At 36.5% G+C, this 25409-nt stretch overlaps 1 protein-coding gene across 11 annotated transcripts in view; it reads left to right on the top strand.

Moving 5' to 3' along the window:
- Positions 1–25409, top strand: part of GRID1 (glutamate ionotropic receptor delta type subunit 1) — a 584921-nt gene that overhangs the window by 335752 nt on the left and 223760 nt on the right. For all 11 annotated transcript variants that reach the window (XM_038181269.2, XM_038181267.2, XM_038181268.2 and 8 more), the window contains one exon: positions 19217–19422. In XM_038181269.2, the coding sequence (XP_038037197.1) occupies positions 19217–19422 (206 nt within the window). The remainder of the gene's footprint in view (positions 1–19216; positions 19423–25409) is intronic.

The raw sequence follows: 25409 nt of genomic DNA, 5'->3' as shown, positions 1-25409 counted from the left end.
TGACTGAAATATTAATCTCTAGATGCCTATAACTTACCTGGATGTGATGAACAAACCCAGTGTTCCTCTAATGAAATCGGGGGTCTATTCATTTGTGTCCTTTCAAAGTTTTTAACTAGTATTGTATTATCTTTTTCACCATGGCTCAAACACTTGGTAAAGGTTAATATCAGAGCTTCAATATTATAAATGATGATGCAATTCCCTGGATGAGTAATAAAAATGTGTGTATTCATTCAGTGTATGAGATTTAATAAGCGTTATCATGATCAAAATCTGTGAGTACCAAAAAACTCCTTGCCAGTGTTTTCTTAATATTATTGCCTTTCCAAAATAGTTGGATGATGTTTGCTGGAATGGCCACCTGCAGAGAAGGGCATGTCAGCCTGACGAGCACAGCCTGCTGAACACAGTTGGCTACAGATTATTCAGGATCAAGGCAGCAGGAAACCATTAAAAAAACAAAATAAACCTCTTGTATGTAGAGCTGGCATTTCTCTTGTGTGTGATGGGGAAAGCTGGGGGTGTGCTGTTAGTTACCTTCCTAATTCTACAGCAATATGTTAAAAGAAAACACACTGTTAACCCCCCCCTTCCCCCCAAATAAATAAATAGATACATAAATAAAAATGTTTAGAATTACTTCCTTTTTGTAGGAATTCATCCTGGCCTGATCATAACAAGTTCCTAACCCTTTTCATGAGTTTGATATGGTTCTTCTGCAATGGTTCTTCAGGGGCTGATTGTTCACCTTCTCAACCACAGCCAGGCAGTAGCCTACCTTGCAGCGCAGTGGTCTCCTGCTTCTCTGCAGAACAAAATGCTTCAGCCAGCCCTGATTCCTCTCCTCTTGCCCTCTCCTCCACAACTGCCATCCCTTGCTGCAGCAGCTCTGGGAGCTGTGGGAAAGGCAGTGTTCATGTGGAGGTGATGGGAACTGCAGGAGGCATCATGGGGAGATGTGGAAAAGTGTCATCTGTAGCAAAGGAATATTTGGGGTAAGCTGGTCCACAAGAGCACATGAGAATTAGGAAGGACTTTTGGGATGTGCCACCACACCACCTGGCCATGTCCCTTACAGGGCAGTGGCGACTCTGGCTGACTTGCAGTGCCTGGGAGCGCTTTGCCTGACATTTTATTTTTCTGAGTGTGGGGACTGCACTCTGCGTTAGAGACAATTTAATGTGGTGTGCAGTCATTTGGGGGTAGGGGAGAAAGTGATATGTGGTTGATTACATGGGAGGAGGAACTGAGAGGTGAGGGTGCTCTGGTGTAGAGGTGTGAGTAGATGGAGATAGAATTGCTCCAAAGGAAGAAACAACTTTGAAGATTTGATAACACTGCTATGAAGAGTGATAAATTTTAATTTTATTGAACTTCCATTTGTTATATGCATGTATTAAAAGCAAAATTACACATTTATCATTCTTAATGTAGTGTAATCCATAAAAACGATATCAGATAAATGTAATGAACCTGCTGGTTATGGATACTCTAATTTTCAGTCTAATATGATATTCAGGTGCCGTTAGTAGAGGCTAAAAAGAAATTGGGCAACTTTGGGATTGGGATCTTGTGACCCTTTTGTTTGTAACAGAAATCAGTTAATATGAAATCTATCAGTTAGAGATTGATTAGTGTCAATTAGAGACTAATTGAATGCAAGCTGCAACAAAAATAGACACTGGATATCTGATGAATCTGAGACATGAGACGTCTGAGTGTGTGTATATAGACCTTTGGAAAGTCTTTACAGAAGGAGAAAGAAGTATCTGTCTAAAGACAAAGATTTTAAAAACAAGACTGAGCCTCATTCTGTAATACAACTTCTCTTCTTAACTCTCCTATCCTATTATTTATGTAGAAAGCTGCAACTAACAGATGCTTGTATCTTTAAAGGCTATATTTGCAGCTTGTTTTCATCTTTCCATTGCCAATGTCACATGAAATGTAAACACGTTTATATATATATATATATATATAAAAAAAAATAAATGGAAAGTTCAAACTCTTGTCTTACAAAAAGTCTACAAAATATGAACTTACCATTTAGGGTTTCTTTATTTTTGATTATATATATGTAAAATTCTGTACAGTTTTCTGAAGGGAATTGTAAATCAAAGTGACTATTTATTGCAATGGGAATAAGGGATAGGTTGGATGAAAAATAAAAAAGGCAGAAAAGAAACTAAGACATGAAACATCAAAGACTGTCAGATAAACATCACAAATTCATTTGCAGTAGTGAATTACAAAATCAGAAACAAGGAAAAGTTTTTGAACTGTAACTCTGCAAACTTATTTTTGTCATAATGTGTAAAATGCAAATTCTGATGATTATGTAAATGTTTGTATGATTTATGCAGTTCAAATGATACAATACATCATTTGTGGGATATTGTCTGGATACTAATGTAGATATTTATTTTACATATTTTTAACCTGAAATTTTCAGAGTATCTGAGTTTCTCTACTGGTTATTTTTCTAAAAAAAAAAATAAAAAATAAAATACACTGTTTTAAATATTAGAAAAGGCAGATTTATCTACTTTCGAGTGAGAGATATTAAGATAGTAACTCTACATGTTTTTCTTTTCTTAGGATAGATCCTTTCTGGAATCTTGGCATTGTCCAATTGTCCAGGTTGTGATACAGAAACTACAGATAGCTGCATTTGCTTTCTTCTCTCTTTTGGCTGTTCAGCATATACCTTTTCATTTTTGACTTCTGAGGTCACGGTGTATGAAGCCCTCATGATGATTAGATGGAAATATCCATGAATTCTTCCGTATACATCCCCATCCTCATGCAGTCACTTCCTTGTAACGATGCAGCACTACTGAGAATGTACTTGGGTTTTTGTGTGTGCTTTTTTTTTTTTATTTCAAGTTTATGTTATTGCTTTGCTACTTTCACAAATAGTTTTTCAAGCAAACAAAAATGTTCATTAAATTCATAATCTCAAAGATTTAATACCAGAAAATTTTGACTTATTACGTATCACAAGAATATAATAATTTTACTTTCAAATTAGGCTTATGTTTTTTTCCAGCTATTGCATATGTTTTTTTATAAGCCTCAAGTGGGGACTTGTAAACACTTAATTTGAACCACCACATCCCAAAGGAAGCTGTTCTAATAAGCTCAATGGCTTTTGCTAGTCTAAAAAAAAATGTTTTACATGTTATTTGATTGGTTTGTTTTAGATTCTGGCTAGCAGACTTTTCTCTACTGTTTTTCTGCTCATTGGAAGTAGTCTATCAGAAATTTTATCCTTGTTTAAATTTTCATTAGACTTAAACTTCTCTTCAGTAGTCCAAGTAAATTAAAGCTCTTCACTCTCTTGCTCTAAAGCATACTTCCCATGCTCAATAACTTCTCAATAACTTCAATAGATCTGTTCTAGGTTTTTAACATCTCTCTTGAAGAGTGGACACTGGACAGGCACAGCAGAGTTGAAGTAGCTGCTTTCCTTATGCCACTGACTGAAGTGACCCTGTATCTGTGGTCCTGCTTGATATTTCCTGCTTATACTCCCAATAAAGGATTTAACTCCTCAGAAGTGCAGGATTTTTTCTTATTCAGAAGTTGTATAATCCAGTAAAGACTGGCCAAATGACTAGCCACTTAAAGCCTGTAGAAGTTTTCAAGCGTGATCCAGAAATATTTATTTACTTCTAAGTATTTAACAAAGTTATGATTTACTGGAAACACCCTCTATAGACAAGTCGTCTTTTCTTTTGGAAGACTAAGAAAACTGGATATCTGGGCATAAGAGAGCAGTGACATTCACAGGGGGTGAGTTGCGCTCAGTTTTGTTTGAGAGTGAACTTGCTCCTCTTTAAGAGTGAATGCACTGATTCACACATGCAGCACTTGGAGGCTCTTAGAAGCTTGAAGGCAACTTCACCAGGGAGATATAGGAAGATTTGCTACCATGGAGATTTCTATCAAACTTCCCACAATTAGAAGCCAGATTAAGCCTGGACAGATTACTTCTGGTATGACTCTGTGTATTCTGCTCATTGACATCATTTGATTCAGCCTGTTGCAATCTTGCTAAGTCTTTGTTTTTTAGGTCACCATTAACAAGTGTTTCTGAATGCATTTCCAGGAAGGAGTTAGGCATAAGAGGGATAGGAGCAGGGTGAGGGTATGGGGAATTCTCCCCTTATAGACAGCAGATGGGTGTAGTGGGAAGGGGACCTCTGGCTTTGTGGTGGGAGAGAGGAGGAGGAAGATGAGGAGCTGCATCCATGTGGGAACAACCCAAGATGGCAGCACAGAGAGCTGAGTTTTTCTAGAAGTGGAATTTAACAGGTTTTATGAACAAGATCTTCCATGTTGATGGATCCTTGTCCTGCATAATTACACATTGTCTGAAATCTTACACAGTGAATCTGATGCTTGGTTTCTGAATAAGAGTTTAAAGCAATAAATATCTTTGCCTCTGAGAAAAGGAGTCTAGCTGTTTGAGGAAAAATTGACATTGTTATGGAGGGGCATTATCTCCCTTAGATAATGACGTTGTTGTTGTTATTATTATTTTTCTGCCTTTGGTAATGGAAAGATCATTTCAACTTTTCTGGAATCCAGACCTGAAAAAGATTCTGTGATGGTTTTGCTGTTCATTTGAATTATTGCCAATGTCACTTTTTTCCAGTATGAGGTCAAAATGTAAATGAAGTAAGAGGCTTGACAATACACCTCAGTTTGTGTTGTGTTCTTACTTTCTGTTCTTCAGTAGTTGCTAAAATAATTTGCCTCAATATTCCTATGGCATTCTGCAGTGTCCAGTTGTTTCATTTTCACAGTCAACATTGCTATCTCTCTTCACATCTCTTTAGCCCATGGGACTATGCACTTCACTAAATCCCCTGCAAATTTCAGATCATTCATTCTCTTCTCTTTAAGTAGATTTTTTACTCACTGTCTCTTCAAATTGTTGTCAGTGAACTGCAAAGTTCTAGAGGTCTTTTTTTTTTTTTTCCTGATGTGTTTATCTTCAATTAACTAGTCTATATTAATTCTAATATTCTTTCTTTGGTTTCAGCACTTAGATTGTACCCTGTTTGCTCAACGGAAATACTTTATTACTTGTTATTTATTGATATAGCAATGGAGTCCTATTCCCTGTTCCCATCTCTTGCACTGCAGAGATTTAAGCAGATGTTCATGTTTTCAGTAGGACTTTTTCTAGAAGTGGCTGGAAAAGGGTACTTATTTACACATGGCTAAACCTCTCTGAATGTCAGCACGCCACGGTAACTTCTTCTAATAAAGCTAAGGGTGACTCTCTCTGCACTGAACAATTCAGTTTAATTACCTCTAACTCATTACATTGTTTTCACCAAGTTGTATGTCATGGAATGAGGTGGGGTGCTGAAGAGGCTCTGTAGAAAATAGCCCAGCTCATTTGTTTTATGATTGTTGCTACAATTTGAGCTACCACAGCAGCTGGAGGCCAGTTACACAAAGAGAAAGCCTGCCTCATCTCACCCCTCGTTCCTTGGGTGCCAGCTGTATCAGCAGCCAGTACAGGAGAAAAGAGGAGTTGGGAGTTAACATATTGGAGAAAAATGCACGTGCACAAATTAGAAATACATGAGCAGAAAGGGCAGGATTTATTATTTATTTATTTATTTATTTATTGAACTTGAAATATGTGGTAATGGCAGTTGAAAGAAAGTGTAGATTGGATCCTATTATAGTATACCTAGCATCTGAGCTTCCTAGCGTTAGACACTTTCCAGATGAAAAATAGATCCTACTGTATAAAGAATTTAATCAGTGACCCAGTAACTCTCAGGAGCTTAACTTCCAGCCCTCTCTCTGGCGTTAAAGCACATTTTTCTGGTTGTTCATTCTACTCTTCTGAGCAAAAGCACTATGTTCATACAAACACTGAGTGCTTGTTTCCAGGGGAAAAAATGATTTTTTTTCATGCAAACAGTAGATAGTGTACTAGAGCCTTGGAGGTGCCTGGGATGTGAGGCTTCAAATACTGTCACTAGATACGCACAGCAGTGGTTCTGGGGACATGTCAAAAGAAATGAAGTGTGAAACTGTATCTGCAACCTCTTGCCAGGAGGTTTTGAAATAAGGGTGTTTCCAGCAGCTTGCAAGGCTGTCTTGTTCCCTGAAGTTACAGCTATATTGTCGGTACTGCTGCATAAGTCATTGTAGTTTTATGTCAGGAGACACATTGAGATAAATATTGAGGGTGAGAAGAAAGAAGCCACAGATGAAAACTATTAAAGTACCCAGTGACCAAGAGCAACATCGTGGTAGTGTGAAGAATAATTGTATGAATGAATGATTGTATGAATGAAGAGATTTGGAAGAAATACCTGAACTGGAATGAACATTATTTTTGCTAAAAACTTGAAGAGATTAAGGCTATAAAATTACAAAGATGTCTGAGAGAACATTGCTCAGTGTTAATTTGCTTTCCAAAGAGATCCAGCTGGCTTTAATAAGAAACGGTCTTTCAGTGATCTGGGTTATGTTCTCCTGGCAAGAAGTCTCTTGTCCAACACCTCCCAGAAATTTAACATAATAATCAAACACACTTCAAAGACACCAGAAGTGCTAGAGTGTATTATGTAGCATCAAAGCACTATGATTATCACGATGTTTATAGTCAAACCTGAAGACAACTGAAAGGCATCCGCTATGCTCAGAGCACGAATGAGCTCAGAGAATGTGCATTAGAGCCCTTATCTGATCATTGCATTTATGATTGCGCACCGTAAGTGGAAATTATCTTGCAGCTATAAAGAGGCAGAGCTTGATGTGTTGTGTCTCAGGAAGAAAAGCTGGGATTGATTCCACCTGGAGTGAAGAGCAAAATAAAACATAAAGATAAGAACTTGGGTATTAATGTGAAAAACTGTAGCTGGTTCATCTAGAGTTCAAACAGGCTTCCTGTGCTTCTGTAGTAAAACATCACATGCTAAATTATTCTCATGAACTCAGCAGATTTAGCGTCTGTTCCCCCCGGCATTGAAGTATGTAAAAGTAATGTGAATTTATTAGTTATATTTGTAATCTTTTATAATTTCCTTTCACTGCATTGTTTCTTAAGGAGATGGCTCTGTTTTCCTCTCTCCTGCAAGACAGGGAAAATGAGAAGTCAGTAATTACATTAAATCTTGTCCTTTCTTTATCTATGGACTTTCAGATGCCTGGCAGTAACACACTATCCTGTCCTTTCTGGCATGACATCTTGTCCTTTTCCAGGCTGTTGCTTTATTTGAAGTAACTGAAATTAGCAGTCTGCTTAGGCAAACTATGTCAAGGTGTGCAGGTCTGCCAGCACCCACCAAAGATATCAGCACCTACGCAGTGCTGCTCAGCCAGCAATGTGCCTCACAGCCTTTTCTAATGTCAATTTTTTCCCAGTGACATTCAGAATTGGCTAATGCCTTTCCAGTAAATTACAGGACATTAATGAAGGACTTAAGTTGATTGGAGAGAAAAAGTAGATCTCTTCATGTTAACCTTAGGGTATATTGAACTTCCTAACTGGCCTTCATATTAATGTCTCCAATCAGGAGATAAAAGCTTGTCAGATTTTGCAGGAGTTGCACTGAAACTTTGTCTTAATGAGTCCTACAGTTGAATCTCTACTTAAATTTAGTGAGGTGTGTAGCTCTTGTTTCATTTGTTCATAAATACATATGGACTATGCTGTAGTAATACTGAAGTTAAAGTACACAAATAAAACATAATGTCACCGAAGTAACCTGAGAGAGAACCCTGAGTACTTCTTGCTTTTGAATGCAGTTAGGCAGTTCTGTTTTTCCTGGATAAGCATTGAAGTATCTCTGTGTGCAGGTTTACAAATAGCTTTATAGTACCTTGCAATTGAAATTTTTCTGGGGATTTATACTGTTGACAAACCGGGATGGTTTTGACTAGTAAACCAAGGGCTCTCCTGTTGTGCTTGACTGCTCTTATTTAAATGAAGTTATCCTAATTAAACTTGGGTAGGACATGTCTGGGTAGTGTTATGCTCCCATTTTCTCTCTTATCCTTTCCTACAGCTGAATTTTATTTTATTATTATTATTATTATTTTCTATGAGGTGGCAGTATTTTCCCAACTTGTAAATGTTTCTTGGCTGCTGCTCTATACAGTGAAGAGAAGAAAAGCTGTGTTTTTAAGATGGCTGTTAATTTTGAAATGGAGTTCTTCAGCAAAATGTGGGAAATCGCTGTTGTCTGGGCATGTATGAAACCAATCATAAGCATGCTTTTCAAGAGCAAGTTAACTGTGCCTTCACAAAAGCTGAGTTCTCCATCACAGCCATGAGCTGATAAAAACCTGGCCTGTTTGTAGAGGGGAGCTGATTAGAAAGGTGTGCATTTTTTTTTTGCTGTTTTTTCACTGCTGATTTAAGAAAGAAGGGCTTTACATCCTGAAAGATAGAAGTGCATTCTACACGTTTGAAGTGTTTATCTTGATTATTACCACAGGAATAAATCTCAGCATGCAGTAGCTATGTGAACACTTATTTGTATGTCGAGAGATATCCTACGTAGGAGGAGACTTGGCAAAGAGATGCCTCACACAAAACTAAATAAGCACTGAATGTTGGTAGGACTGAGGCCTAAAACATCTCATTTTTCAGTCTGTTCAAATGTGTTACTTTTGTTTACAATATGATGAGTGGAGAATATTTTGGCACTTGGTACAGTGTACCACCTCAGTGTTACCAGTTGTCTTTTCAGTAATCATTACTCGTTATTTTCTAAAAGCATGGAGCTAACAGAGGGATGCCTGAGGAGATTTTAGCTGATGGCAAACTATAAGCAGATTCATGTTTTAATTCTCTAGCGTGTTTTTCTTCCTCTGGGATCAGATGTGTTGCTAGAGAATGAAGTATGTGTATTTACCATCATAATTAAAGTAGTTGTAACACAAATGAATAATCAGCAATTGATTTTGTTTGTTTGTTTGTTTATTTGTTACTGGTTGTCGCTAGAAGATGGACTAATTGATGGTCATTATATGTGATTTGAACTTAGTTTTTGTTTTCAGTTCCCTCCCACCAGCACAAGAGATTTGTTATCTCAGTAGGGATCCTTCTTATCTTGTTTTTAACAGAAAATACTGCAGAACAGAGTCTAATTTTGTATCCTTTTATGTTTCTGTGTACTGTGTATGGTTTTTTTGCAGGCTGCATTGCAAAAAAAAAAAAAAAAAAAAAGGCTTTAAAAGAGTAGGAAAGCAAAGAAGGTTATATATATATATATATATATATATATGTATATATATATATATATATATAATGTCTAAAGTAAAATACACTTTCCAGGTCAAATGGCCAGCCAAAGGAATGACACTTATTCAGTTACCACCATCCTAATTACAGCCTGATGAACAACATTTGAGTAAAATAGTGGCCGAGGGTCCTTATTCCTGGATTCTGAGTTAAAATATGCTCACTGTTGCACTCAGCTTGCCAGCAAGTCACCAAATGCTGGCCAAATAGTTCAGGGCAGGCCTGCCCAGGCTTGATCCACACGAGTTAGTGTCTGCGTGGTCGTGCAGCAGGGTGATGTGGGGCCTTGCGGGAATGTGCTGCCTGTGCTTAGGTAGACAGAGCGCTCTGCTTGTGGTGGTCAGGCTCAGGATGAGGTTTGGATGCAATGCCACTGTACCACCTTGCACTGAATGCTCTGAAAAGTGAGGAATGGAGCAGAACTGTAGCACCTACCCAAGTGGCATCTAGATTTCTTAGCATAAATAATTGGAGATATTATGAAACTCACATAAGGAAGGACATGGTTTTCCAAAATCTGAGGCTGGTTGAGAAGTAGTACTCTTAGAAAGAATTCCTGGTTTCTCAGTGGAGACAACTCAACACACAGATGGTCCTGCCAAGCTGAGAGCCTGCAGTTCTGACAGCCTTTCTGCTGCTTGTGTGCCCAGGGCACCTGACTTTTACTAGAACGTATAGAAATACTACAGTGGGAGAAAGCTTCCTCAACACAGAGTTGAGTTATTATTTGCTGACATGTGGTTAAGTAGGTATAACAGCAACTAGCTCCTGTAATGTGTATTTATAGTGTATACTTTATTATACAGTACAGGCATTTATAAAGTACATTGAGGTCCTTAGCTGAAAGGTGTTACATAAATGCAAGCAATAATTACTGTTGCACATATAAAAGAGTGAAGTCTTCCTGCCAGTAGGCTTTCCTCAAGGGGGAATTTAATTATCTGTAGTAATTTTATTGAAGTCTCTCTTGAGATTGGAATGTGTAGTTTTTAAAGTTGATTTAAACAAGAGGGAGACTCTCTGCAATCTAGTGAAAGGGATGATTCTTCCTTTTCTTTGCTGGACATTTGGCTACACATACTTGTCTTCATGTATCTAGACAGAATGAATGAACCCTTCAAATTCTCAGGTGACTTCAGGTTTTCTGTCAAGTTGAAGAGATACCTCCTCTTGTTTCTCAATTTAAGGCATTTTGTCTGTCTATTCAAATTGTTTTGGGATGCACTTCTTTGCATTTGCTTGTCCCTAGCTCAGGGTAATTCATCTTATTTAGAAAAGACATGCTTCATGTGTCAAAGTATGTAACCAAACTTAAAATATGACAACAATTTAACAGTATCAATGACAAATGGGCTTATAATAGCACAAACCTAAACTTGCTTTTTGTTCAGATTTTCTTATAGAATCATAGGGCTTTAAGAAGGTGCATCTCAGACCTTCAAAAGATAAAAAAAAAAATGCATTTTCCCAATGTACTGGCAGATAGAGGCTTAGAATTACTTATACTCAGCCATAGCAAATATTAGGCTCAGTAATTTATCTTCATTACATTAGGATAATTTAAGTGGTGAAAAAAAAAAGAATCTTGTGATTAAACTTAGGATATATATCAGCAAAAACATAGCTTCTGTCAATATATCTATTTTTTGGCTCATAAGAAGATATGGCAGGAACACTAAATAGTGTCTTTAAAAGTATTAAAAAAAAAAGTCTTAAAAGCGTTAACAGCAGTAATGAGATGAGAGGCTATTACAGCTCATTCAAGTGGTTTACCATTGGGCAAACAGTTGGCAATTATTGCACTTGGAAGAACTAAATGGATGATTTGAACAGAAATACTGGTTCTCCAGTGAATTCCCTTTTTATGACAATTGTAGCATATGTCCACAATTTTTCCAATGGTAATGAATTTCCTGAGGTGGTTTCCCTTTTGCTTTTGAATGTTAAGTGTTAAAATCCAGCAGGAGAGACCTGTGGTTGACCTTTCATGCTAAATGTGAAAGGGCCATGGTTGCCTTTAAAAGGCTTTTGTGCTCCCAGGCCTCCTGGGAAGCTCTAGTTACCTTCAGACTGGATCAGCTGTTTCAGGTATGAAGCATCAGTTCTGCAGAGTAATTTTGAATGTTTTTAATAGTTATGTCTTCCTCCTATTAAAGTCAAATCTGGAAACATTTGCTTGTACATGCAACACATCTGGCTTTATATTGTGTTCTGTCTCTTTCTCATTCGTTCAGGAGTGGAAACTACCAATATCTATGATTTGTCTGTATTCATAGTCCCTTTCATTATTTAAAAACGTAATAACAATCTATGCATGCAGTACAACTGCTCAATAAAAACAATTGTGTCCATTGCTCAGGTTTCAGCATTTGATATCACAAAGGGGTTCTGAGTAGACCTTTGCACTTGATTAGCTCTGATTTAAACATGATAAATTTTCAGTTTCTTCTGAGAGGTGGTCACATGTTAGCCTGTGATGTAGATTTAAATGGCAAATCAGTGTTCCATGTAATTTTCAAAACTTACATCGTTACATCGTTTCTGATAGTCTTCTCTCTTCTTTCCAGATTTTTTTTTTTTTTTTTTTTTTTTTTTTGTCTGGGAGAGCCGACACTGGCACATTTTGTCATTTTGTGTTCGATCGATGCTAGTAGAACTATCTAGGAAAGAAAGGTGAAAAAAAGGGAAAGGAGAGTCCCATAGGTTCCTGAAAATTCCCAGGTTAAAACTGCTGAAGATGCACTGATCTGGATGCTCATAATTTATATTGGTTTAGGGGGAAACTGTGATGGTCTATGGAGGACAAAGGCATTGACAGTTACAATGCAGAAATATACTAGTGGAGCACATAGAAATACACAGAAACCAGATCTGCCTGAACAATTCCCTGTGCTGGAAACTGAATTGCTGGGAGAATGTTAGAGGGAAGCATCACTGCACAATTGCTTCTGTTTTACACTTTGTCAGAGACAGGTAGACAGAACTGGTCTCCTCTGGTACAGCTGTTCTTATGTAAGCTGAAAACTACTAGTAAAAACTATTTAATTTGTTTGCTTGGTTTTATTTTAAGATTTTTTTTTTTGGAACAACTGTTGGAATAGAGCTATTGCTTCTTAGATTTATTGTACTTGCATGACTATTAGTTACTGAGTTCCTTCATTTCTTTAAGAAAAAAAAAAAAAGATGAATTGGTAAAAGTGGAAAAGGTAAAAATTGGCTTTGAGTTCTGACATATCTAAAACCATGCAAGAAAGTCGGTGTATTTTTTTATTTTTTTTAGCAGAAGGATTCTGAAGAGAAACTGAAGAAAGAGGAAACTAAATCACAGACTGTTTAGAAATTGAGAATTCCCCTGTACAAAAGTTATCTGGCTGATAACAATTATCTCATCACTGACTGTTGAAATGCCCAGTCAAACACGTGGAAATGTTATAGGTGGAGGGAGAGGCTGCATGCACAGAGAGATTGTAAGAATACAAGGGAATCAACTCTTCATAAAAGTAGAAAATATGCCTTACCAGTATCACTTCACATTTCTGCTGGGCTCTAATAAACATTTACATACAAATATTAATATAGTCTTATCTCTTGTACACACTTTGCTATTATACTTTCTGGTTTAATCACTCTATTTGCGCAGTTAGAATTGTGAGTCTTTTAGGTTGAAAATTTCAGTGCTTTTCTAAAGTCAAACTATTCTAGATGATCTGCACAAAATAATTCCCTTCTGGAAGCGTAAGTAGTAGTCTGTTGTTTAAAGAAAGGTTAATATCTCTAGCAAGGACCCAAAGATGGTATTAAATTCATTATATTCATTCCAACAGCTTAAAATGCAGCACAAGTCTGATCTTCAGGATGTGCATCTGTTTCTCGTATTGGTCTTTTTCCTTATTTCTTAGGTAAATATCTTGCAGTTATGAAAAAGGAACAACAGCTGCTGTAAAATCAAGTGAATGAAACACATGAAAACTATGTGATTTAGGAGACCTGTTCCAGAGTGTTTATAGATTAGCTTCCAAATCACTGAATCCTAAAATATGTACTTTGTTCATTTTAAGAAATTAAATTGTGTGTGGGAAGTATTCTACCCAATTTGCAGTCAAAAGAGACAAACCTACATTAAAGCAGAGTATCCTTGTATTAAAAGTAAGAAATATCCGTTAGGAAAATGAAAACACTTTTTTGTCTTCTCTTGGAGCTTAAGTGTAAGGAAGAAATGCCTTGATATTGTTCCTAAAACATTGGAAAGGGTGAATATATTTTTAGAAGTGTATAAATACTAAATTAATTAAACTATCTGAGTCTTCTTGATACACTTGGCACTGCTTAAACATATCACCAATATTATACTCAAGTAAAACTAATACCAAAAAAAAGTGTGAAGTGTAGCACCTGTAATCAAGCAAATGAAAAAAAACTCAGAAGATCAGCTTTTCCTGTCTGATCTCATTATTTTTCACACTTATTTACTTTTTCCTTATACAAAAGTGCAAATGAAAATATAGATGTGGGTTATTTGAAAATAGAGCCTGGTGATGATACTTGAGTCCTCCTAAAGTTTTCTTGTTGATGGATAAGAATGAGAGGTGTGAATTTTTTTCTTGGAGTTTCTCTAGCCTCGCCTTCAGCCCCAGCTTGATACTTCAGTTTAATATACAAAGTAGAAAGGCCATGTGCTGCTTCTATTTCTGTCATCTGGTGTTAGGAACTGGTGTTGAAAAGACACTATACTGCTCTCTACCTCTGTAAATTCCCTTCTACAACAAGCCCTCCTTAAAGGCTAGCTGTGCCCAACTGTACAGCTGGTTCACACAAAAATGTTATCTTTTAAGCTGCTCATGTCAGGGCCAAGAATCACAACCTATACTTTTATAACAACAAATGTTATTGTAGACTCTACAAAGTTATTTTTTAAATATAAATAAGATCATAGATAATATAATAAAAATGGATTGCTTTGTAGATGACAACAAACTTTACCTAGAGGAAGCTAATGCCACATTTAGTATTACAACGTTATAGTTGTTTTCTAGTCAGCCAGCTCAGTGACCAACATAACCTCAAGCAGCAAATGATACATTTCATTATTTCTTATAGTCCAATAAAACCACTTTTATAGCAAGCATTTGTTTTGCAGTCACAGTGGAAAAATTCTTATCTTAGCAGTGCATCAAGGCTTTCCTTACTTCCTTGTTAACAGTTATTCCTGAAATCATTTCATTCTTCTGTTGTCAGACCTGAATGTGTGGTATATCTGTCAGAATTAGGAAGAGGGCTCTCAGCCACAGAAATTCTTTCTCAAGCCAGATTTAACAAGAAGGATGCAAAGTTTATAAGATGTTTTTTGCTCTTATGGATCTCTAATGACATAATTCTAATCCCAACTAGCCAATTTCACATGATTGTAGTTAAGACTAGAGTATCGTCTACAAATCCAATTACTGTACAATTTTACAGAGAGATTCACCCAAGTGCATTTTGTGTAGCATCATTTTCTTTCTGGAGTGCAGGTGTTGCATCATCAAGAACTTCGCTGTTCCCTAAACAGAAAATGTTCAATGTTGTTGCTGAAATCTTGCTTGGTATGTTAAACATGTACAAATTGGGTGTACGCGGGGAGTTAGATAATTAAAACACTACTATAATTTTTGTGGTTGAGTGTAGGTTACATCCTGAGCAAAAATAACTATTTGCAAAGCTGAAGGGGACAGTTGGCTATAAGTTGTGCAGTTACAGCAAACTGCTGTTTCGTTTGTCAGATACTCTAGACAGAAGTATTTGACTTTGGATTGTTATACTTTTCCTATGAAGTATGAAATAAATGGGTATGAGGAATTATTTTATTAGTAAATGTTCAAAAAACTCTCTTATGTTAGAATCTGAACATTAATAAAAAGGAAAAAAGTCACTGTTAAGACTACAGAAGGCAACACATATTTTAACAATGCATTTATGGAATCCTTTATTTGCATTAAATTCCATGTGAATTTTATATGGATCATTTCAATTGTGAAGAAAATGAAGGATTAACAGTCATAAATGATGAGAAATAGAAAATCATGACTGAATTTTTGGAATATCTCTTTGAATTAGCATGGAACAAAAAGCAGGTTTTCTTTTATGTTGCTTGGATTTGTGATCTACTAAATGTAGGAGAAAACAAGGGCACCAAATTATTTTCTTATGTGACATGTCAGATAAAATAAAACTGAGCCTAATTCATTGTTATTTATAACCAGATGCTCCTGCATATGCGCATGTGTTTATGTACACATACATTTTAAGAAATGATTGCCCTCTTGGTAACAATGGCAAATAATTATTTGAGTAAAAAGGTCCCATTAAGTAAGCAACTAAATTGGTTAGTCACTGAAAACACTGCTCTTCAGTTCCTGCTTCCACTTCTGAGTTCCCACCAAGCCTTCTCCTGCTCCCCAGTGCTATGTAGGAACAGACATGTCAGTGTTCAGGAAGATACAGCCATGCAGTTCTTTCTAATTGCCAACACTGAATAAATTCACATTCATTTTTATCTGTTAAAAACTGACAGATTGTGCTTGTACACTTGAGCTTGGACAGTTTCTTCAATCTCAGATTTTGCTTTCTTGTCAAGCTGGAAAAAGTATGAGTCCTTTCCATTTATTTTTATTTTTTAATTGGGAAATAAGCTGTTTTCCTTGGGGGAAAAATTTGTGAGGGAATACAAAATGCTCTTCTCCGTCCAAATAGTCTTACCATGTGCATCAGATATTATATGCTGGTCTATAGCAGTATTTCTAACCAGTAGTTCACCAGGTCAGCTGAAAACATAAGGCAAAAAACCTAGAGCAGTATCAGCATGGTTAATCTTCGGTAAACAGCTTTCCGTTGTGCAGTGATAGCTTGAGATGCTTGCACAAAAGACAAGTTGTTAGTAAACTACATATATAAGCTATTTTCTTACTGTTTTTCAAACAATGCAGTAATTTTGAAGGATAAAACTGCATTAGAAGAAAAACCTTTTTCTAGTATCACAGATCCATAAAATCAGTATAAGTACAGTAATGAATACTAGTTTACTGAATTTAAATTAGCAAAATCCAAACTTACCTTGACAACTTTAATAAAGCTCTTTAACCTGTAGACAGTAGCTGTTTGTCACTGTCGTTATTTCAGCACACCTGCAATATTTAGCACTTCTGTGAGTGCTGAATTCTACTAACATATTCCAGAAATGCTGGCATGACACTAAACCCTGTATTTTCCTTGATGACTCAGGATTTTGGAGACAAAGCACATCTGGCAGTTACTTGATAGTGTGTTAGAACTGCTGTAGACTCATTCACCACCACCAAAAAAGCCATGAGTGCACCTTTCCTGATGGGGGACTTGGCTGGAGGCCAAATTAAACAAATAAGCCTGAGTTAGGAAGGCAATAAAGTCCGCTGTGGTTGTCACAGCACTAGCTTCATTTTCATTCCTTTCTGATATTTCTCTGTAATTACAACTGCTTTCTGAACCTGAGTTAATCATATTAACAACCATTTCCATGTTTGGATAGAAGTATGAATATACTCAAGGTGACTTTGTGTTTTTGGTTTAGTTTTAATGTTATCTTACTAGTTATCTTAATCGACCCTGTTGTACTGCACTTGAAGTAAGAACTTCAGCTGGTGTAGCCTGCAAGATATTGCTTGTCATGTTTCATACAACACTTCTTGGGCAAGGTGAAAGATGTTCACATATATATTTTATGGCAACGTAACACCAAGACTGGTGGTGATCTAAGAGCCTATCCAGATGGGGTAGCAAGGAATGCTACTGAATTGAATAAGGTTGTTTTTTGGTCCCTGAACTTCAGTGATGTTTGTGGTATCAATTCTTAAAATTCCATCAGGTAGAAGTTTTTTCCAGGTTTAAAAAAAAATAAAAATAAAAAACGAGTTTTTCTGAAAGTTTTCTGAAGAGCCTGTTTTATTAAGGGAACAATAAATATCTCTCTGATGTGCTGAGGATGATGTTGTAATGGGCTAATGAAACTCTGCTTGAATTTGTCATGAAGGAAAGAACAGAATCTGCCTGTCTCCCATTTCTACTCTGTGGAAAGGCTGGGCCTGAGCATGAAGAAAAAAGGCAGTTCCTGCACCTCCTTGCAGCCCCTTGGCTCTGCTGTCAAGGGTTGGTCATGGGGGACAGGGTTCTTCATTGTGAATGAAGGACTTGGGGCAAGGATGTCCTGATGGAGGCAGCACTGTCACTGGGCTACACAGGCTGTGGTTGAGATTGTTCCAGAGGTCCTGTGAGCCTCATCAGCCAGCACATTTCCAGTTTCCTCATGTATTTGAAATAAGAAATTGTTAGAGTTACTGTGGGCAACCCCTGCAGTTTAACAAAGCAGCAATGATGAGCTGTGATTGACTTTGGATGTTCAGTGCATAGTGCCATTTTACACAACATTTCTGAAGAGACATCTCAGTGCAGTTACATTTACATTTACATCTCTGTAATGCGTGTTGTCCTATAGCTGGGTCACCATGCAGACTGAGAAGGAGAAAATCATTCCCAATTTATCAGATATATTCTCATTCTTTTCCGCAGTAAGACCTGCTGTTCAGTTTCTGTCACTATTCACAAGAGTTTGAGAATCAGTGTTACGCTGCAGAGAAAAAAGATCCAGAAAGATTCAAGCAACTTTTCTTATGAAGATGTAGGAACTTATTGGGGGAATTCAATGTGCTACATCCCATAAAACATTTTGTCCCAAAGGCTTTGGTTTTTGTTGTTGTTTTGAAAGGCTGTTTATTTAGATGGCTATTCTAACTTACACCGTTCTGCCTCATCGAGGAGCTTTAAATTTAATAATACAAGTACAAGAAGTGAATGTGAGAAAAGAGGATTAAGTAATACATTCTTATCAAGACAAGTTATGCATATTTCAAATTAAATTAAGGGCTTCTAATGATATGGTACAGGTCCTAATGATATGGTGATCAGGTCACTGTTATTTTTGAGAGCAACCTAGTTTAATATATACTTTGACCTTCTCGTTGCTCTAAATTTCACTACAAAGTAAATACTAAAAACTCCAACACTTATTACAGAAAAATGATAATAGTCATGAAGGTAAAGTACAGTTTGAACCAGAAGGTTCAAGCAAGAAAATGTAATGAAATGTGTGTTGCTTTATGTTAATGTCCTCACAAATTGGGTTAGAAAAACCTATTTGGCTCAATCAGCTTGAAGTTGAAGGGCAGAACTCAAATGATCAGGTTTTGAAATGTTTTCCCCTATTGAAAACCAATGTTTTTACACAGTAATATATCATAAGAGTTTGGGTACTGTTTCATAAGTTTACCAGTGAACAGCAAACCTCTGTCTAGGTAGGGATTTGTAGGAGGGGAAGAATAAAGCAAGGGGGTCAAAAGGAGGGCTATGGATATCTTTTTTGTTTGTTTGTTTGTTTTTAATGGGAAAAGTAGGACTGATCTTAAATAAGTCAGGTTGTAGTAGGAAAAGTTTAGGTGTGAGTGATTTATCACCCATGCTTCTCCATCTCCAGCTGGATTCCTGCATTTTAACTGTGATTTGGTTGGGGTGGGACTGTCTTGTGTCATGTTCAGCCCTGTGGGCTTGAGCTGCTGGGGGAGCTATCCACAGCCACACAGATACGTGTACCTCTGTTCCAAAGAGTTGCACGGAGACCTTCAGGGAAAGGTAATCAGTGGAGTTTCCCTGTTGGCATTTGACTATGAAATAGCTGTGGAAAACAACTGTCTTATACCTGTGAGGCTCTGTGGAATACTCTTCTGACAGCACTGCAGGAGAAAAAAAAAAAAAAAAGTATTTTTCCACCTAATTAGTGATGCTTGCCTAATTGGCGAAGGTTGATGCAGTGGTTTTTTCTTTTTTTTTTCTTTTTTTTTTTTTTTCCTCCCTCCTATGTTACAGATATACGCGGACTACAGGGATTTCTCGATCAGGCCTCCAGACTGGGACTTGATGTGTCATTACAAAAAGTGGACAGAAACATCAGCAGAGTCTTTGCCAACCTTTTCACTACCATGAAAACAGAAGAGCTGAACCGCTATCGAGACACATTGCGAAGGGCTATCTTACTCCTAAGCCCACGGGGAGCCCAGACTTTTATTAATGAGGTCAGTGAACAGTTGTTTTTATCTATGTTTCAGGAACATATATGATGACTTATGTGATACCTTTCCAAGTTTTCAGAAGTGGTGGATTTTGACAATGCTGGTTGGTAAACATCAAATATTCTGCCAGGTGTTAATATCAGAAAATTAAAATAACATATACTTCATGTAATGCAAACAACAGTAAGTGCAAGTGGACAGCATGGACCAGATGGGCACTTTCGATATCAAAACAGTTCTATGGGGGCAAGTCTTTTTTTCTGGTTGTCTTTCCATACCATTACTCTTGACAACCACCCAGGTCTTGTCTACAAGTGATACGAAAGTCTATTATGCTCTATTAGAAATTAAACTCAATGTGTCTGGGAGTGTTGTCTTTACTGTGGAAATCTCCAGACTCATGATAAAAGGTTGTGTTACTGATGTTTGGCAGCTGAATCTGTGTTTTTATCAAATACGAAGTAGGAATGATACGTTTGTCTTTTTTTCATGATGATTTCTTGAAATCATCAAGGGTAATTAGGACAGAGATGTGACTGTTGGGCAAACTTGTAATTAAAGTTGTGCTAAGGGCTAATTTTTGGCATTAATTTGTTTTATCCAGCTTTTAAAATATTAAATAATGAATTATTTTACAGTGCTTTATATGTCAGAGTTGAGAATGTGTTGTATCCCTTGTATAACCTCACGTATATTCATTAGTTAATAACTTAGCATTGACATAGTTTGTTTTTTTATCATTGTCTTGTTTGTTTAACTAACCAGGGATAAGGCTGAACCAAGAAATTAAAATATGCATGAGACCTCTTTCCAATCATCAGTTCAGCTGCACCAGATCTTGCTAAATTAAATATATTACCAAAATAATAATAATAAAAAGAGTTAATCTGATTAAGATTTTTTTTCTATCAGCATAAAGAAATCCTCCACATTTATGTTCAATGGTGACCTTGAAAAAATTAATAGTGTCAATTTTATCACGGATAAATGAGGCAAAGATTTAGTATGGGCAGGACTAAGCATAGTGACATACTTCACTCCTGTTTGTGCATGAACAAGGAATGAGGGAGTACTTGCCTTATAAGCATAACCAGTTTATGCAGCTCAGTCAGTATTGTTATTTTCTTCATAGAGGACCTCAAGCAAAAATGCATGAGTTAGTTTTCCAGTGAGTACTAACAAGGTTTCCAAATCAGGTATTGATCAGAAGCTGTCAGGTATGTTTTATTATGACCCACACAGGCTAGAAAGTCTGTTGCTTTTCAGTGTCCAAGACTCCCAGAAATGTTAGCAAGAATTACACACAAGCCTGGTCAAGACCCCCAGGTCTCCAGGGCGTAGGGGCTAATGCATTAAACTGTTTTAGTACTCACTTCACCTTAAAGTGAAGTGTGTATTATAGGCATTAAGGCTAATGATCTTGATATATTTCCAGATCCCTGCAGGAGTTTAACTGTGGGCAGAAATGAAAAGTAATTTATTTGGCAATCTTCCTATATTGAATCTTGATTGATTCAGAAAAGCTTTATAAAGGAAAATTCAAATCTTTGAAAGGAGCTCTCAAAAGGCTTGAGACATGTGGTGTGCGACGTAGGGAAGAATTCTTCACTAGTGGAGACTGGGTGAACATTTCTTGAAGGGTTAATGATAACTATGGTTCCTCAGTATCACAGGCAGTAAGTGCAGCTGATGATCTACAGTGTGGTTTCATGTGGTCTGCAGTAACAAATTTCTGCTTAAGTGAAATACATATTTTTATATAATTTACATGAATACATCACTCACAAGATGCAGCAGTAGAAGGAAAATTCCTTTAGATTTATGTATTTCTACAGTTAGTAAATATTTCATACTATAGGTCAAATAATGACTAAAACTGGTTCACTATCAATAATGCAGCTTGGAAGTTGTTTTTATTTCTTTTTTTTTTTTTTTGACACTTCTTTCCATATTTTGGGGAAAAAATAAATCTCTAAAAGAGGTAAATAGCAACTTCAGAAAAAACAAAGTCTTCATTTTTAAATTTTGGGTGTACTTTACTTTTTCCTGTTTTAACTCAAAATAAAATAAGAATTTAGAAAAATAAATTGGGTTTCAAATTTTTACTTCCATAAGAAGTTTTGCTTCCATAAGCTCTTCTTTACTGTATAGGTCACAGAGCACTAGAATAGGTTCACCATGGAGGCTGTGACATTGCTCAGTTAGGAGATCTTCAAAAGCTTGTGGATGCAGTGCTGATAATCTCTGAAAAACTTCAAACGATTCTAATTAAAGTCTGTTGGCTAATAATATATCTTGATTAAAAAAAAAAAAAAAAGTGTTGTACACAGACCCTCCTGTATAATGCAGGAGAAGAATAAAAGACTTTCTTAGACAGTATCTGGATTATGAACCCTGATGTAAATGGTTATAACAATTTTTTCTAACCATAAGTCATAGCCATCAGCCATTTGAAGCTGGCATGAGATTTAATTTGCCTTTTTGATAGTGGAAGTGATACATTTTTCCCTCTAGAAATATGGATCCAAATTTCAGTCCTCATCTCTTGAGGGGGCAAGAGATCCTGTTTGAATTTGGGATGCCCACAGTTAGGGGACTCTAAAATCTAATATATGAAAAACTTTATAAAGCCTAGAAGGATTCAACTTTAGGTGTTTTTTGCTTGTCTGTGTTTTCTTTTTTTGTTTGTTTGTTTTTGTTTTTTTTTTGTTTGTTTGTTTTTGTGTGTGTGTGGTTTTTTTGTTGTTTGTTTAGGCATCATTTTTACTTTGTATTCTCAATGCTAGGTTCTGTGATGCGTCAGGCTCACTGCGTCTTAGATTAACGACTTTTCCAGAAGTTTTCAAGGTTTATTATTGTGCTGTAGAATTGCTTTAACTGTAAGAGAGAACAACTAATAATTTCAACGGTATAGGTATAAACATGGAATCGGCCTTTATTAGGAAAGTGGAAGGTAAATACATTTATAAAATGTTAGCTATCCCTGGTTTTGCATTAAAAGGTCACTTTGGGATTAAAGTAAACCTAATCTATGGAGAGTGTGTTCCTCCTTAATCATTTGGAGAAAATTGCTCTCTTCAACACCTGCAAAAATCCTTGATATTCTTGGCGTAGTGCCATTGTTTATTTTATATGCAAGCCCAGTCTCACTTTGTTACAAGTATGTAACAGCAAAAGTGATTGTTTTTTTTTGTTGTTGTTGTTGTTTTTTTTAGTATTATTTTATTTCTTTAAGGCCAGAGTATGTGACCTCACTGTAAGTAACTGAGAAATGGAAGGGGGATATATTACTTCCAGTTACTCTTTGGCTCAGACACCAGGATTGGAGACTCAGAAGGCTTCCCTTTTGTATGACCTGCCTGTAGAGGCAGCCGGATTTCACCTGCCTCTTCCACTTGCCAATGAATAATTTTGGGGGGTTGCAAGTAGAGGGAAATTTTTATGGATTGTTTCTGTCATTAAGCGCTCTGTATTTCATGGTGACATGAAAACAGTTCCAGGAGTAGTGCTGAGAATGATAAGATAGGAGAGCATGACCTGTGAAGACAGGTCTCAGGAATGCACTAAACAGCCCGCCTAAGGGAATATTACTGACATACTTGAGAATAAACTGGAGACCAGGAGGAGGAGTTGTTCGAGGTGATGATGGGTAGTCTAGCAGGAAGTTTTGACCTGAAGCTAAACAAGGAAATTTTTCCCCCGGAGAGGTCAATTAGACAATGTGACTGCTTGGCAAGAGAGGTCAGTGAGGCATTGTCCTTCAAGGTGTTCAAGAGTGCTCTAAATAAAACACTTGGGTAACTCAGCATAGCCATCATTCCTGAACTAGTTTGAAGGATGTGCTAGATGACCCAGGGGTCTTTCTGAAGACTTATCAGGAAACAGTTGTTGTGTGAATAAATTCTGACTTTGTATGTTTTGTATAAAGCATGCTTGAAGAGGAGAAAGCTATGGAAGAGATGCTGTATGTTAGTGTTTCTTAAGTTTCCTATTGCATATTTGTAGTAACAGTTGATGAAGCTTTTTTTTGCCTTTTTTTTTCTTCTTCACAGAACTCGTGGTTTGTTTGGGATGTGTATTTTAATGAGATTTTCCCTTAAAACTGTAGGTGATATCAGTTGCTTTATAGATTTCAATCATCCTGCTTTCCAGTATTATCACTTTTACTTTTGTAAACCAATAAAATGGAAGCTGTAACAGAGATGCATGTGGTTATTGATTGGAAAAGAGAAGGAATTCTTGGCTTTACAAAACCTTTAACTCAGCATGACTTGTTTTTTTGGCAGCTTCACTGAAGTGCAAAATATTTCTGTTTGGATATGTCTTTGAGAATATTATTACTTCCAAGTCTGTCTTGCCTGTAAACTAGTAAGCTTACTGCAATAAGGTGGCTAGTATATATGCATATCACTGCAGCATGCCAGCTGAAAGGAAAACTTTCAGCTATCTACAGTACTAGGCATATCTCATATGCCTAGTACTGTAAACAAGAAAAAATATATATATAAAAAATGGAGAGCAGATTAATTGCATTAAAAATTAATGCCAAAACTATGTATTGTTGAGGCAGGATTACTTTAATCACTGCAATTCCAACAACAGCTGAAGATATCAACATTCAGAGCAATATGAATTTTGTTAAATAATTATAATTTCTCTCTGCCCTGTTTATGTAGTCACCTTGCTGTCATCACTGGAAAGCAAGGATTGCTGTATTTCTCTTTTTACACTGGTACTTGTCAGATGTCTGACTGGTTTAAAGAGGGGAAGAAAAAAAAAAAGAGAAATTGTTTTTTTCTCTAGGCTTTTGGGATCATTTCACAATGATTTGTGGCCTTCCTTCTTCTCTGGTCATTGAAGCTGCTGAGCACCTTGCTCCTGGAGTGCTCCCACTTGGCACTTGTCTGCGACCAATGCTCCAGAGTTCTCTTTCCCTTCTGCAGTCGGTGACTTGCTCTTACTTCACCAGAGCTGTAGGAATTATTTATGGCATCTTGAACACTGTACCCACAAGTAAATGTAAGAAATCTTTTTTCATAAGAAGCAAAGACCTTTGTTTCTCAGAATTTAACAGGAAAAAAAAAGTTTAATACTGATTTTCTGGCACTTGGTATTTCATATTGGCATACATCTCTTTTTTATTTATGTTGCAAATGTTCAGCGTATTAGTCTGTATGTCTGTTTTATATACAGTATATAAACATCTTGAAATATTGGTGAATAACTTCAGGGAAAAATATTATGCCTCTTCTGTTTTTAGAAGGTAATTTCTTTGCTTAAAGAGCGAGTAGTGATTTGTGAGTGCTGGTAACAGAACTGCAGAAATAATTCTCTCAATATTTTGAGGTAAATTACACCCGCCTGATTTTTCCTAAATCTTCTGATTTTCTGTTTCTTCCTCAGAATTAAAATTGTCTGCTATTGTTGACATCTGCAATACAGTAAGATGCTTTCTGCTTAAAGAGAATAATAATTACAATTAAAAACCAAACAAACCTCATTAAACTGGTAAAACCTGACTGAAAACAAATCCTCCCATTTTGGAATAAATCGACTTAGAAGCAGATTTCTTTTCATTTGGCCAAACAGCAACAACAAAGACAACAGCAACAAAAATACACCTCCACATTTTATTGCAATGAGTAATCCAAGGTATGGGATTGCTGTGAGAACATGTTTGGAGCAATCATTTACTTACATTATAGATAATGTGGGCACAGTGTAGAGGAAAAAAAAGTCAGACTTTGGTGAATAAATGACTTTTTAAACTGCTTACACAGCTTCATGTAAATGACATTCCTTTTAGTAGTACAGGTAGGCTTATTGGTTATACTTGAAATTCTTTTTGTTTGACTCAAATAATAATGTTGAATCAGATCTTGAACCTTGTTCCATTTGTGAGAAACATGAGGCTTGCATCCCACTTTGTACATCTCTAACAATAAAAGACAACAGTTTTGTGAGGTCTGGGGAACATTGCAGGAGAAAAA

Source organism: Anas platyrhynchos, chromosome 6 (assembly GCF_047663525.1).
Source record: "Anas platyrhynchos isolate ZD024472 breed Pekin duck chromosome 6, IASCAAS_PekinDuck_T2T, whole genome shotgun sequence".
In the NCBI taxonomy this organism is placed as follows: domain Eukaryota; kingdom Metazoa; phylum Chordata; class Aves; order Anseriformes; family Anatidae; genus Anas; species Anas platyrhynchos.
Note: the sequence above shows the minus strand (reverse complement) of the source record. Positions and strands in the feature narration are given on the sequence as shown.